At 34.9% G+C, this 15,634-nt stretch overlaps 1 protein-coding gene and 1 long non-coding RNA gene across 3 annotated transcripts; both read left to right on the forward strand.

The window, feature by feature from the left end:
• The first annotated feature begins 610 nt into the window (after positions 1-610).
• On the forward strand, positions 611-8,405 carry LOC128133610 (uncharacterized). Its single transcript, XM_052771114.1, has 3 exons — positions 611-723; positions 6,413-7,404; positions 7,918-8,405. Exons 1-3 carry the CDS (start codon positions 611-613, stop codon positions 8,403-8,405), a joined length of 1,593 nt encoding a protein of 530 aa, XP_052627074.1.
• A 764-nt stretch (positions 8,406-9,169) lies between these two features.
• LOC128133315 (uncharacterized) lies at positions 9,170-12,758 on the forward strand. Of its 2 annotated transcripts, XR_008231796.1 has the most exons (8): positions 9,171-9,350; positions 9,453-9,513; positions 9,760-10,150; positions 10,246-10,462; positions 10,557-10,649; positions 11,949-12,054; positions 12,126-12,383; positions 12,486-12,758. It is a non-coding gene; the product is annotated as an uncharacterized LOC128133315 (long non-coding RNA). The 2 variants fall into 2 exon arrangements; XR_008231795.1 differs by having other exon boundaries at positions 9,170-9,350; positions 10,246-10,649.
• Positions 12,759-15,634: the final 2,876 nt, after the last annotated feature.

The raw sequence follows: 15,634 nt of genomic DNA on the forward strand, positions 1-15,634 counted from the left end.
TGTATACATCTTATCTTAAATTCTTAATTGAGAATATAATTGTAAGAAATAGGAAAACAAAAAGAAGAAAGATGGGATTTTAGACAAGTATAAAAAGTCACAAACTAGCATCTTTGATGCCAAGAAATATATGATCCACCATAAAGGAGACTATTATACGCCCTGCAACTTCTATTGATTGCTGTCAGAAAAAAGTTGGTTTTTACAAAACTTACGCAGTTTCTAGAGTGATTCAAGAACAACTAACTTTTTACTAACCTTTTGAGCATTTGGAGTCACATCTCCTCTGTTAAGACAAACATATAATCCTGCAAAGAAACGAAGAACAACAAATAAATGAAAATTTGGTTTCATTCGTTAAGGCTTCAAAGAGAAAAAGAAACAACAATGTATAGTAGCAACAGGACAATTCAACAACAAATAAATGATACTTTGGTGGATTTTAAGATGTGATCTTCTAAATATAGTCAAGTAAAGTAATAATGTCGAGAACCCCTAATAAAACAATTAAATAACAAAAATTGAACAGAAAATTAGCAAACTGACTAACGGAAACAGCATAGAATCGAAATTAAAGAGTGATTAAAGACCCTTACCAAAGAATTTATGCATGAGTACAGTTGAAGAAGGCCTAAAAGAAATCCGAGACCTGAAGGCTCAAAAAACCCTCCATCGAGAGCAAAAAAGAGGAGATCCACCAACAGAAAGAGAATTGAGAGATTTGTAAGTGATGAATACATCAAAATCTTGGAGAAATGATATGAGTAAACAGAAACCCATATATGATTTTAGGGAAAAAAAGGGTAATGGAGAAAAGAAACGTATGATGGCATCATTGATTGACTGAATTGATTTATACAAACGAGGAAAAAGAGAGAAAGGTTAGAGTTTCTTGATTGAGAGAAAGGTTAGGATTTATAGAATTTACAAGAAAGATCTTGCGGAAGGAGTTGATAAAGCCCGAGGCTGTGACGATGACCATATGGGATAACAAACGGCTGACTCCGGTGCAGGTGCAATATGTCTGCATTGATGCTTTTTCTGAGTTATAAAATGGGGAGGTTCTTGATTGAGAGAACCTGAACTAATTCAAGTTGAATTCACAGTTTTTGATCTAAGGCACCGTTTCTCAAGAACAAATTAGGGTTCTTAATATTTAGGCATTTATGATTTAGGGTGATTTGGGGAGTCGTAGTAGGCGGGATGTTTATTTTTTTTGGGAATGGAAAATGATTATGAATGATTTAGGGTTCTTAGCAGAGGATTTTAGAAGGAGAAGAAGGAGTATCAGGCGGGGTGTTTAATTTTTTTTGGATTTCATTTCCCAAAAAATACGGAGAACGCGCCTTCTTAAAAAAATATAAAGCAACACCTTTACACAACACGAGTTTTATGATAGATGCCCTCCGTATTTCTTTTTTATCTTTTTCGACACTAATTTCAAGGCACACATAAATGCGTGTCCTCTATCCTTTAAATTTTAGAAGAGATGACATTATTTTTAGGGCGCACGCTTTTGTGTATCGTAAATCACTGTGTGTCATTGTTTGCACATCATTAAAGGGTTGTTTTCTAGTAGTTAAGCGATTAGAGATTTTATGATACTAATTTATAATTATAAATCATTAGATATGTTAGTTCAAAAGTACACATAAAGTTGTATGTACAACGAGTATCCATAAATGTAAACAAAATATATAAATTTTAAAACACTAGATAAAAATTGCACTTAAAGTATAGTATTACATGTTACCTAGAATACATTTAGATTAAAAAATCGGAATCGGACTGTGTAGAATGGGACACATTTGTTGATAGATTGTGTAAATTGGAATCAGAAATAGGTTTGTAGTATAATGAAATCTGTAGAAATATCTTCAATTTCTTTATAAGGGAAATCACTAATGAATTCGAGCAAGAAACCAGAATAGCGAGCTTGAATTTTCAATGTCGATTTATCGTTAACAATGTTCTAATCATAGCATAAATAGATTTGTGATAGAGAAGGGTTTTCTATATGAAAGCGTTTTAGATAAAAGGGTTTTGTCGAATGAAAATTTTATTTTAAGAGAGGAATGTGTTTAAATAGGCTAAATTATATTTCTACAGCTTCGTTTATTCGAATTAATTACAAGGTTTGGGTTCTTTACACAACTACCATAGCCTCCCTCATTTTTTTTGATTAAATCTGAACCTTCAATCAATTTAGAAGATTTTTTTAGATATTTTCCCCATGTCTATGGTCTCATATGAACTTCACATTAACGACCCATAAATTTCAGAATCGATTTACTCTATGCAGGAGTAATATTTCAAAAGTTGTATTTTAGTCTCAGAAAATTTTGTGGATATAACGTTTGTCAAAAAACGGAGTTCATATGAGAAATCTGTGACTGTTTGATGTTAAGATAAAAGTACATTGCTATTCTGAGAAATTCAACGAAAGTTAAAGTCAAACAGTCGAAGTTTGTTGTTGTGTGCGCGATCACTTGGTTGTTACGATGTGGAGATGAAATGAGTCACAAGAACACGTGTAAACTTGAGAGTGACACATGAGGAGCAGTAGGACACGTGGCATATGTGGAGTTCAACACGCGACCGAGGCACAGCCACATGATTGCCGCAACGCTATATATATATATATATACACACACACACACACACACACACATATATATATATATATATATATATATATATATATATATATATGTGTGTGTGTGTGTGTGTGTGTATGTGTGTGTGTTTTCGTCATTCATTGTGCGGTTTTTTGGGAGAGCTCAAAATGGTTACACAATGTCTTGTAGCCTTTGAAAGTACATTTTAACATTGATATATAGGAATTAAGATGAAATTAGGGGAGAGGAAATTACGACATAGAGATAGAGGTTGTGAGGCCGGTCAGTGAGGGTATGTTGAAAGTGATAATGTATTCTCCTAATCCAATAGTATGTAATTGTGTTTACGTGGCACTAATAGTGCAAGGTTGTTAGAACCTGATGCAATTACTAGAGTCATGATATGGTGCGATTATGAACACAATGGTAATGTTGACAGATGCATTTCGTTATAGTATTCTTGATTTGGATGACCAGGCCAGGTTGCGAGCCATAGTCTTTAGATAAATGAGACTGAACTAAAGGCTTATGGTGTTAGGTCATTTAGCAGTTGTAATATGGATTTTAATTAGGCTAGTGACAAATAGTTTCTAAGGTTAACTCCTTGTATATTGTGACAACTCATGAGGATCTTGGTATATTCTTCAAAGAAGTTTGCCCAAGCGGTTGAGTTTCTAGATAACATAAGTAGATGATAGTTAGTTTTCATAGTTGGCGAGGTAAGTTCATGTAGATGTTTATGGCTTCATAGCAAATGAGTTTTCCTATGTATTATTGTTTGATATTAAGAATTTTATCACATAAATGATTATGTTCTCTAGTTGAGATTAAAAAAGGTATTGTGAGTAGTTTTGTACATTATTTTTTTTCTTTACAAGGCATTTCTACTAGGTCTATTAAGAAAGTTTTATCATGCCATATGCTTGATACCAATTGTTGGCACTATTGATGTTATTATGTGTAAAATTATGAATGAGCTTATTGGCGATAAACGAATGGGTATTACAATGAATTATATATGCTGTTGGTGTGATATACTCCAAAGTGAGTATTAGAGATCACAGTTTGGTATAAATAAAAATTATCGATGTAACACCATAAATTTTCAAAATAATTTTTCATTTTTAAAATCACATAATGTATCACATCACAAATCAAAATCCATAATCAATTCTGTTTTCAAAAACAGATCCCAAGATCTCTACATATAATAATCTCCATCAGTGTGTGTGTACGTGTGAAGCCGTCGCCTTCCCACGGTCCTCGCTGGTACCTGAGACATCAAACATAACAACTATAAGCACTAGTACAAAAATGACCTATGGTCACACTTTTGCCAAAACCGCCCAGCCACACTTTTGACTAAAACTGTGTCTAAAGTTTATTGGTAAAATTTGGCCATTGTTTTAGTGACATTTTAAGTTGTATTTCATGACCATTAGTAATATAGTTGAAACCTTTAGACACGTTTAAACATAACAAATGTGACAATTATTAGTCATAGTGGAACAATGAGGCCAAATGTCACCATCCGCCACATGTTTGTTAGATATATGGAAAAACTTTGTGATGGTTTTTATAAGAGACAATAGATTCTTATATGGTCACATAAAGCAAATGTTTATGTGGCTATATCATGGAGCAGATATTGACATTTGAATGAAACCTAACTAAAAGGCAATATATGGCCACATTAATTATTTGTGTGTCCATACGATAGCATTTATTGCACAATGATTAAGAGCAACCAAACAAGTAACTATAAGTATTTTATGATCATGTTTAGTGTATTATGTGTGTCTAAAAATGAACATTTTTCATGATAAAAGAAAAAAATGTATAACTATAAGTATGTTATAGTCACAGTTAAACATGTTATTTGTGACTAAAAGGTAAATCATGTTCATGAAAAAAGGAAATACTTGTAACTATGAGTAATTTATTGTTACTTTTTACAATTTGGTGTATGTATAAAAATAAAAGATAGTCATCATTAAAGAAAAAAATGACTGGAAGTATTTAATGGTCAAAGTCCTGCGTGGTGAAATTATGCGTGGGTCAAATGTCAAAGTGTTAATTAGTATATTAAGTTGATTTTTTGATGAAGTGGTGTATATTGGTAAATCCCAATAAAAACGTAATGAATTTCATATATGTAAATTATGATAAACAATAGTAATCGGTTTTCTTAGTTATGGGCCTTAATCGCCTAGTTCCAATTTTTACGTTTCAATATTTCATTTTGCCTTTGACGTTATCTACTTACCTTGCCGGCAAGTTATTGATCTCAAACGAACAGCCTACCCCTTAGAGTTGGTCAAAGAAACTAGGCCCGTCTCGAACATATTTGGGGTCCGGAACAAAAAATTAAGAAAATGCCTTATAAATATGAGTTAAATTATATATATATATATATATATATATATATATATATATATATATATATATATATATATATATATATATATATATATAAAGGTTAATTTGAAACATAAATAATTTTATAAGACCGTAAAACCAATTTTTTCTAATGAACTGTTCTAATATTATAATCTTCGTAAAAATCTAATATCTATAATATTTTAACATTATATGTTTTTAGAATATCAAAATATTACATATATTATATTTTTATGAAGATTAGAATATTAAAATATTTTATTAGAAAAAAATGATCTCACGGTCTCACAAAATTAGACTCGTCTCTAATGAACCTAAACACACACACACACACACACACACACACACACACACACACATATATATATATATATATATATATATATATATATATATATATATATATATATATATATATGATTACATTATTTTGTTTTCACTATCTATTATGTGCATGTATGATTGATTCTGGACCAATCATTTTAGTTATTTTAAGAAAACAATTAATGCATATTACGTGTTGAAGATATAATGGATATTAATTACATATTCATCATTTAATATTCATTAATTACTTTCTTAAAATAATTAAAATGATTGGTCCAGAATTAATCATACACACAATAGATAGTGAAAATATTTGAACCTAAGTCTATATATATATATATATATATATATATATATATATATATATATATATATATATATATATTAAAGAAAGGAAAATAAATAAATATATATATTAAAGAAAGGAAAATAAATAAAATAACCGTTAAATCGTTAATTCTTAGAATTGAACTCCTGGCATTTTTTGAGAAAGCAAAGGAACAAAAATAGTAAGACTAAATTTACGTTTGTGGGCCATGTCAAAAGTAAATTGTTAAATAAAGTAAACAAAGCTAATTTAATTGAAAAAAAGTGTAAAGCAAGAATCAAACACGGGCAGTAGGTAAATGATGGCAGGCGCTTAGCCAGTTTTAACTCAAAGACATTCGATGTCTTATTCCAGCCACATCTTATATATATATACACACCGTATATATAATCTAACATGCCAAAAATTTGGGGCCTCAATTGGGCTGTCGCCCAGCCTCCTGCTCCACCCATTGGGCTGGTCTTGCAAGAAACATTTAAGAAGCGATGAGTTTTCAGGTATTTGAATTCTTTCCTATGATCTTACTTTACTGAAATCAAATTTTAATTAGAAACATGTCACACGATTCCTTTCATTTATATAAATGTTAGTCTATGATTTTAAAAGGATTTTATTATTTTCACAAATAGTTTTTGTATTTATGGTTATTAACAACACCAGTGCATTAGGCCAAAGGAGAGTAATGAATATATAGCTATTAAATAATACCACCACCACCTACAACCACTGCCACTGCCAGCACCCACCACCCACCACCACTGCCGCTCACCGCTACCATCATCACCACCACCACCGCTACCACTACTGCCACTATCACAACTACAATCTCCACCACCTACCACTGCCACCGCCACCGCCACCACCACCACCTACGACCGCCACCATCACTACCTAGCGCCACCACAAACACCTACCACTACCTCCACCACCACCACCACCCGCCACCACCATCTGCCACCTCCACCCGCCACCACCACTACCCATCACTAGTCACCACCACCATTTACCACTTCTACCTTTACCACCACCACCACCAACTACCACCGCCATCGCCACCACCTAATGCTACCGCCACCACCACCCAAAACCTATCATCTCAACTACTAACTATCGCTACTACCACCACCACTACCATCCACTTACCACCATCGCCACCACTACCACCACCACCTGCCACCGCTCTGACCACTTTCACCACTGCCATAACTACCACCGCCACCACTTACAACCGGCACCACCTACCGCCACCACTTAACGTTATCGTCACCGTCATCGCCACCGCCACCACCAACTACCACCTACCACCACCACCTGCCACTGCTACCACTACCGCCATTGCCACCACCACCACCACAACTACCTACTGTCACCACCATCTACAACCGCCAAACACCCATCACCTCAACTACCACCTACCGCTACTACTACCACCCATTTACCGCCACCGTCACCACTACCACCTACCACCACCTGCCACCGCTACCACTACCGCCACTGCCACAACTACCGCCACCACCACCTATATCCGCCACCAACTACCGCCACCACCACCTATATCCGCCACCAACTACCGCCACCACCACTACCAACATCAGCCACTGACCCAGCCACTATCACTCACCACCACCACCTATTATTTCCATCACAACCACTACCACCTATCGCCACCGCCAACCCCACCCGCCACCACTGTCATTACCACCACCACCACCACCACCTACCACCGTTACTGTTTCCATCACCACCACCAACGCCGTCACCACCACTACCATCACCACCTGCCACCGCTATCGCCCACCACCACCACCACCACCACCATCCACACCGTCACCACCCACCACCACCACTACCACCATCGCCACCACCACCGCTACCAGTACCGCCACTATCACAACTACAACCTCCACCACCGCCACCACCACCATCACCACCTACCACCACCACAAACACCTACCACTACCTCGACCACCACCACCATCCGCCACCACCACCCGCTACCTCCACCCGCCTTCACCACTACGCATCATCAATCACCAACTCCACCTACCACTGCTACCGTTACCACCACCACCACTAACTACCACCGCCATCGCCACTAACTAACGCTACCGCCACCACCACCCAACACCTATCATCTCAACTACCAACTACGGCTACTACCACCGCCACTACCATCCACTTACCACCATCGCCACCACTACCTACCACCACCACCTGTCATCGCCTTGAGCACTATCACCATAGCCATAACTACCGCCACCACCACTTACAACCGTCACCACCTACTCCCACCACCATCTACAACTGCGACCATCTACCGTCACCGCCACCACCTAAAGTTATCGTCACCACCAACGCCATCGCCATCGCCAACTACCACCTACCACCACCACCACCTGCCACTGCTACCACTAATGCCACTGCCACCACCACTGCCACCATTACCTACTATCACCGCCAAACACCCATCACCTCAACTACCACCTACCGCTACTACCACCCATTTACCGGCACCTGCCACAACTACCACCTACCACCACCTACCACCACCACAACTTGCCACCGCTACCACTACTGTCACTGCCACAACTACCACCGCCACCACCTACAACCGCCACCAACTACCGTCACCGCCACCAATAGCACCACAACCACCGCCACTATCACTACCATCATCAGACACTGACCCCGCTACTATCACTCACCACCACCACCTACTATCACCATCATAAGCTGAGATCAAATAAAGCATACTGCAAATAACCATAGGGGATTATGGATATTTGATAATAAACATTCACCAAATGTTAATGACTAATGCCTTTAGGGTATAGGGAATTATGGCTATAAGATTATGAGTAAGACTTAAGGCTAATCACTTATTATTTATGGGCAATTTGGGATTATGGTGATTGAATTACTACAGATAATCAAGATATTTACTAAAAGCTAATGGCATGACTTTAGGGCATATGGGATTAGGACCACAACTTAATGCTAATGACTTATTATTTATCGACCATTTGGGATTATGGTTTTATGATTATACTTTTGCAAAAGCCAAAAGTTTTTGATGCAATGCGGTTTTAATATATACACCAACCGCTAAAACCGAAACAAATTGTACTATTATATTATATATCTAATAAATTATATATTTATATTTTATATATAATAATAGCTATATATACTTAGACTAATTAAATAATGAGTATAATATTTATCTTTAGCACCTAATTTAGCTAAAAGAAAAAAAAAGTAATAGTGAATAATTTTCTATTAATGCGTTAAAAAAATGTTACAAACAAAAATGTAAACTAAAAAATAGTAGTTTTGATAGAATTTTTAAAGAGTGTAAAAAAACCGCTACGAGTTATGTGGTTTAAAACCGAATCACAACTAAAAATGTAAACTAATTATCCACAAGGACCAAAATGTATTTTTTATTAACTTGTGGTAAATGCTAGTGTTGATACTCAAATCGTTTGAAGGAAGACAGGTTAAATTCTAGGAACAATCAGAAACTAATATCAAATACTCTTTTTCGGCTCCAAAATCGTTTTAGGGTCCAGAAAGGATCGCAATCAAATTTCAAGAATGTGTTTACTCTCCAAAATCAAGGCGGGAAGTCTTCATGTTTCTCACCGCCAAAACCATATCAAATCGATTCGAGAAAGGTAATTTCGAGATATTAGGTATCATCCTTGAAATTAGGAACCGATTTTCTTCATATCTATAAAGAAGATTGATTATTTAATCACTTTTATGGTCTTCTCCAGTGTGAAAGCGAATCAGCTGTACTACAGGGGTTCTTCTACCAAAATCGTTCTTTATTCAATTGTAAGTCTCCGTGAATGGTAACATTACTTTTCTCTTTTATTCAATTAAAAATGTTACTGATAGCATATTATTCCAACTTATGCCATAATGAAATTTATTTTTTTGAACACCAAGTGTGCTTGTTGCACACCAACTGTTCGATGAAAAGCCTAGATCAAGAATTTATGTTAACTATTATTGTATGGTATCATATTGTTTAGTGAAATACTAATCTAACTTGTATGTTACTTTTCATTTTTAATTAAGCATTATGGAAGGAGAAAACACATTGATTGAAGATGTGCCTATATTGGAAATGGAGGAGGAGGACCAATATGATGGATCTGATCTAGATGATTCAGAACATGAAGACAGATATGATTACACTTCTAGTGATTCCGATAGCAACAACGAGACTAGAAAGAAAACAAGGAAGAGGGGATTGACTCGATTGCCAAAGTTACGAACCGAACATACCAATTCTGGTGGAAGAAAAAAACGTGTAAAATTTGATGAATTTGGAAGGTTTGCAGGGAAGTATAGATCACAACTACCTAGTTATCTGGGAGACTTAGTACGGGAGAGGGTAGGAGTTAGTGTTTTCAACTGGAAGAAGGTAACAAAAGAAGTCAAGGAAAAACTATGGGAAGAAATAACGGTAAATAATGTTTTTTTATATGCAACTCATATGTTATTGTTATTCTCCAATGCAATTTCATTGAATGCCTAACATACTAGTTATTCGTATTTTAGCGTTTTTATGAAATTGAAGATAGTCGAAGAAAATATATAATGAATCAGCTTGGTATCCTTCTACGGAATTTTAGAAGAAAATTGTACGCAAAGTACATAAAGCCCTACTTAGGGAATACCACCAAGCTTAAAAGAATTCCTAAACGATATCGTACAATAATCCTTAGCCAAGATCATTGGGACAAGTTCGTTGAACACACAGTCTAAACAATTCAAGGTTAAATTCCTTCTTTTTTTCATTATCACTTTTATTTTATAGTTTCTCAAGGTATAAAATACTTATAAGATCCGTGAAATTTATATTTTGGAAGGATATTTCGACAAAGATGATAGTAGCACGTTCGAAGTCGAATTATAATCACCGGATGGGACGAGGAGGATATACGGCCCTAAGAGAGAAATTGGTAAGTTCTACATCTTTTCAATTATGTATGACTCTATGTGTTTGTTTTTATAAATTTACATACTACACCTATTTGTTTATATTAGAGCATTGAACTAGCATACACCCTTTGTTTGGTTTTCTATTTGCACAAAGTTAACCCTTTGTTTAGTCAAAACGGTGAAAGTGGGACTGCCAATTAAAGCATTATACTTTCAAGTTTTGAAGTACAATGCTTTACTAAAAAGTGGATTTTATATGCCACAACTGTTAGAGTAATTAAAAACTGGGACGGTTTTAATGCTAGGGGTATTTTGGGAAAAGTTTGAAAGTTATTGCACTTGTTTGATTTATTGGACGTTTATAGTTATCTTCTTTTGTTTCATGTTCCCGAACATCAGGAGAAGACAAATATACCATACAATTTCAAATCTTTTAAATAAAACTATTTTACCAACCATCAAGAATGGTTAAATTCATATAATAAAAATACTTTGACCGTTTGTTTCACCTAATTTATTGAAATTTTCTATGTATTTTGAAAGTTATTGCGCTTGTAACATTTCAATCATTTTTTTCCTTAAGATTTTTTATTTTTAGTTTATGTTTTTTATTTTTTTATCGATTTTACCTCTATTTTTTTACAAATATCTCATCAACTGTGAATGTAATTTGCTTTATTACCTAGCTTTGACTGATATGTCAAAGTAATTGAACCAGTCTAAAATCATCTAATTTAATTGTTTTAGACTTTACCAACTGTTACCATTCATATCTTTTCCACTTTGGTCATGTAATATGCATAATAACTATTATTTTTATGTCTCTCTTTTGATTTTGATTCCTTATGAGTAAATTCAAATGTTTTTAGCGATATTATGTCCAACAAAATGTGAGTAGTCCAGCAGGTGATCAGAAAGTGAAAGAAAGATAAATTATTATGACCCAACACACACAATTTTTAAAGAAAGAGAAATCAAATGTTTTCCTATCTTTTATTTTATTCATATTTATTGTAGATCAAGACAACTTTTCAAATTAAAAAAAAATATAAAGATTAATAGATTTTATATTTTATTATTTTATATAAATAGAAATATACAATTTCAAACTTTCTTTCCTATGTCAGATTATTACCATTTTCAAACTAGCTTTAGTGTTTTATATTGTATTAGATTTCTTTCATTTTATGTTTAGTACTAGGTTTCTTTCATGTTTAGTGTGTGTGTGTGTGTGTATATATATATATATATATATATATATATATATATATATATATATATTATCGTGACTTTTACGAGTTGACAACTATGATTACTAGGTAAATAATAAAGTACTTGCCAAAGATGAAATGCCACCCCGGTCATTAATGTGCGACTACAAATTCATATCTAAAAACAAATACTCATTCACCAAAACTCCCAGAGGTATGTATTTTAAAATGCAAATATAAATTTATGTTTATTATTTTTTATCTAAATATTTGCAATCATTGTAGACAATGAAGACAATGAAGTGCATTCTACAATATCCAAATAACAGAAGTAATGTTGCTTTTGGTACCGTTTACATATCTTCGGAAAGACAAACCATTCATGGAGTTCCACTTCAAGACGACTGTTATAAAGTATCAATTGATGAAGTGATAAAGGGAGCTGCATTTTTACCATATCAAAACGGTGATATCAAAACAGTTGAGGAGGCATATAAAACTTTTGTTGCATGGCCAAAATACCTTGTCAAATGTGATGAAAAGGTTTGTTTCTTCTATTAACTACTTTATGCATTAAACTTTTTTCCTTTGGAAATTAGTCTTTTAAATTATTAGTTATTCAAATCTGGTTCAATGTTGCTATAGGTACCACGTATGAGATCAACTCATGATGATGCATGTAAAAGCTCCAAGAAGCAAAAAAAAAGTTTTATAATGAGAGATAGCATTGGCAAGCATACAAGGAGCACTTTCAACAAGACCGAACAAATGTAGTTTTTGGTTTATGCCTTTTTTCCTATCTTTAGAAAATTTAAGTAAACTTGTTTTCACTAAAAGGATTTTTACCTTTTAACTAGGGAAATTATATATGGGAATTTTCAATTGAATTATTATTAATCTTGATATTTTTTTGTCGTTTCACATTGTCCATTTATGGCTACATTTATTTACATTGCTTTTTATTCCATGTGTATACATGTTTTATTATATTTTGTCACTAAAATGTATATAATAGTTATTTTACAAAAATATGTCGTGTGACTAAAGAGTTAACAATAGTTATGATAGAAACTCGATATGTGTCTACAAGTGTTTTACGAGCATTTTTAATTAAACATATGTGACTAAAAGTAAAACAAATACAACAATAAAAAATTTTGTGTCTCTGAAAAGATACACATGTCACTTTATTTAATAATCATGTGACTAATAGTTTATGTATTGTCATCTTAAAACAATTATCGTGAGTCAAAATCTTAAAAAACGACATGATAAGATAAAAGTAATATCACAATATGGTAAATGGAGTCACGGTGAATGAAATTTTGTGTCAATACAACACTAAAGGTTACGATTGCATTGATTCACGATATCTAAATTATGATCAATAGCCACATTGAAAACTATAAATGTGTCTAAAGGATAACAAATGTTATGGTTATGAAAAATTTGTGTGGCTAAATACTAAACAATAGGGACAATAAACATTAGTTTTGTTTCTACAATGATTTTATAGTCATGCTTTAAATTAATATACGTGACTGAAAAATAAATAATATTGTCAGTGTAGATAAACGTGTGTCAAAATCTTAACATTCGTCACTTATTCCTACATTCATGTGACTTTATGTTTTACAATAGTCATAGTTAGAAAAACATTATGTAACTATACGCCATTTACAACTATGGTTTAAGTATGTATCTGTGACTATAATAAAAACAATAGTCACATTCTGTAATTTTTTAATGTCTAAACGATAAAACCGGTCATACTTAAAACACATTGTTATGTTCATAAGATGAATATTAGCCACTGTTATATATACTTTTGTGTCTATAAATCAATTATAGTCATGTTTAATTGATTTTCTATGTTGAAAAGATATAAAATAGCCACGCTTACAACTTTTTATGTGTTTGAATGATAGTAACGGTCATGATAAATTATACCTATGTGGCTGTAATCTATAAGATAACCACAGTTAAAAAATAGGATGTGTCTTTAAAATGCTTTTGGTCATTGAAATTACAAATTCATGTGACCATTTTAGGAACATCGTCATTATTTACTTAATTATGTGTGCCTAAAAGATTGTTAATAGTCATACTGAACAATTTTTTGTGTGACAAATCATTAGCAAAATGTCATAGTGAAAGTAAATTCATGTGGCCATTTGATGAACATGGTTATGTTTCGCTTAATTTTGTGTCTCTAAACGATAGTCGATAGTCATAGTGAACTTTTTTGTGTGACCAATTATTAGCAATAACGCCACAGCAAAAATAACTTTATATGAACATTCCATGAAAGATAGTCACTAAAATAAGTAAAATGTGTGTCTACAAATGGTTTACGGCCACAATATTGGACAAAATGATAAAGTACAACAGCAAAAATCCCTACCCTATAGCCACACTTTTATGCTATGGTCACAGTTTTTCATATGATACAACCACTAAATTTAAAAGTGGCCGTATGGTGCCTAAAATGGCACGACCTTCGGTGACACTTCCGTTGAAAAAAAAGTGTGTGACTATAGGCATATGGTCACGGTTTTTTGGTGTGACCATAGCCCATTTTTGTACTAGTGAAGCATAAATGCTTAGTGAGTTCCCCAAAATACCACATACCACAAATACGCCACTCGAGGCTAACCCGACCCTCTGGTCAAGATGTCTCAGCGGGACCTTCCAGTCCCGCAGCTCGTCGGACCCTCTGGTCCAGTCATAGCTCATCGGGCCCTCTGGCCCGTTCTGAATCGTTGGACCCTCCGGTCCAGTCTATATAGTCATACAACATACAAATAACACATAGCATACAATCTCATAAATAGCACATAATCTCATACATAGCACATAAGACCCTCTGGTCAACTCATAATACCACTCAAGGCAACGTATAGTGAGAAGACTCACCTCACGTGTCTCGGTAACTCGTAAAGCTCTCAACCACTAGTGCTCGATCTCCCGAGCTATCATCCTCCTACAACACAAGTGTATTTTTACTTAATACTACCTGACTCTGGCTGACTAATACCACGAAGTCAAACCAGTCAACATTGGTCAACGGTCAACGGTCAACCCGACTCGCCGAGTCTGGCGTGGACTCACCGAGTTCCTACGGGAACCCGATCCCTATGAATCTATCGCGACTCAGCGAGTCACTCACCCGACTCGGTTATTCAACCCCTGGTTCGTAATCGACGAACAACTCGCACCAACTCGCCGAGTCTGGGAAATGGACTCGGCGAGTGCATTCCATTCATATCCCCAAACGACCTTCTGAGGTCAGATCCGCTTCACTAACTCCTAGATCCAGCCTCCTTAAGCTTATTGACCACGTAAAGTCCAAGTCTTGATGCTCAACAAGCATTGAATAGTTCATGAATGGTGTTTTAGCCTCAAATACATTGATCCCAAGCCAAAACCTCCATGGATGCATATAAAGCTTTGGCAATGAGGTGCTCTGGACCTCTATGGGTCCAGATCCAGGACCTTAACTCGCTAAGGGACCATGAGGACACTAGATCTAGCCACAAATGGGTTCAAAATCCCTAAATCTACATGAACATCTCAATAACAGAGAATGATTCAGGATTGTACCTCAGATGTGATGTTCTGGACCTCAAATCTTCAAGAATCGACCCCTCTCTTGCTTCCTCTTGGCTAGATCTCCTCTTTCCTTGCGAGACAACAACTCCAAGATCAATAATGGCTCCTTCCCTCACTTGAATCACTCAAACGCTCTAGGGTCTCACTCTGGGGACTGATGAGTGCAAATGACGGCCATAAGG

Source organism: Lactuca sativa, chromosome 4 (assembly GCF_002870075.4).
Source record: "Lactuca sativa cultivar Salinas chromosome 4, Lsat_Salinas_v11, whole genome shotgun sequence".
In the NCBI taxonomy this organism is placed as follows: Eukaryota; Viridiplantae; Streptophyta; class Magnoliopsida; order Asterales; family Asteraceae; genus Lactuca; species Lactuca sativa.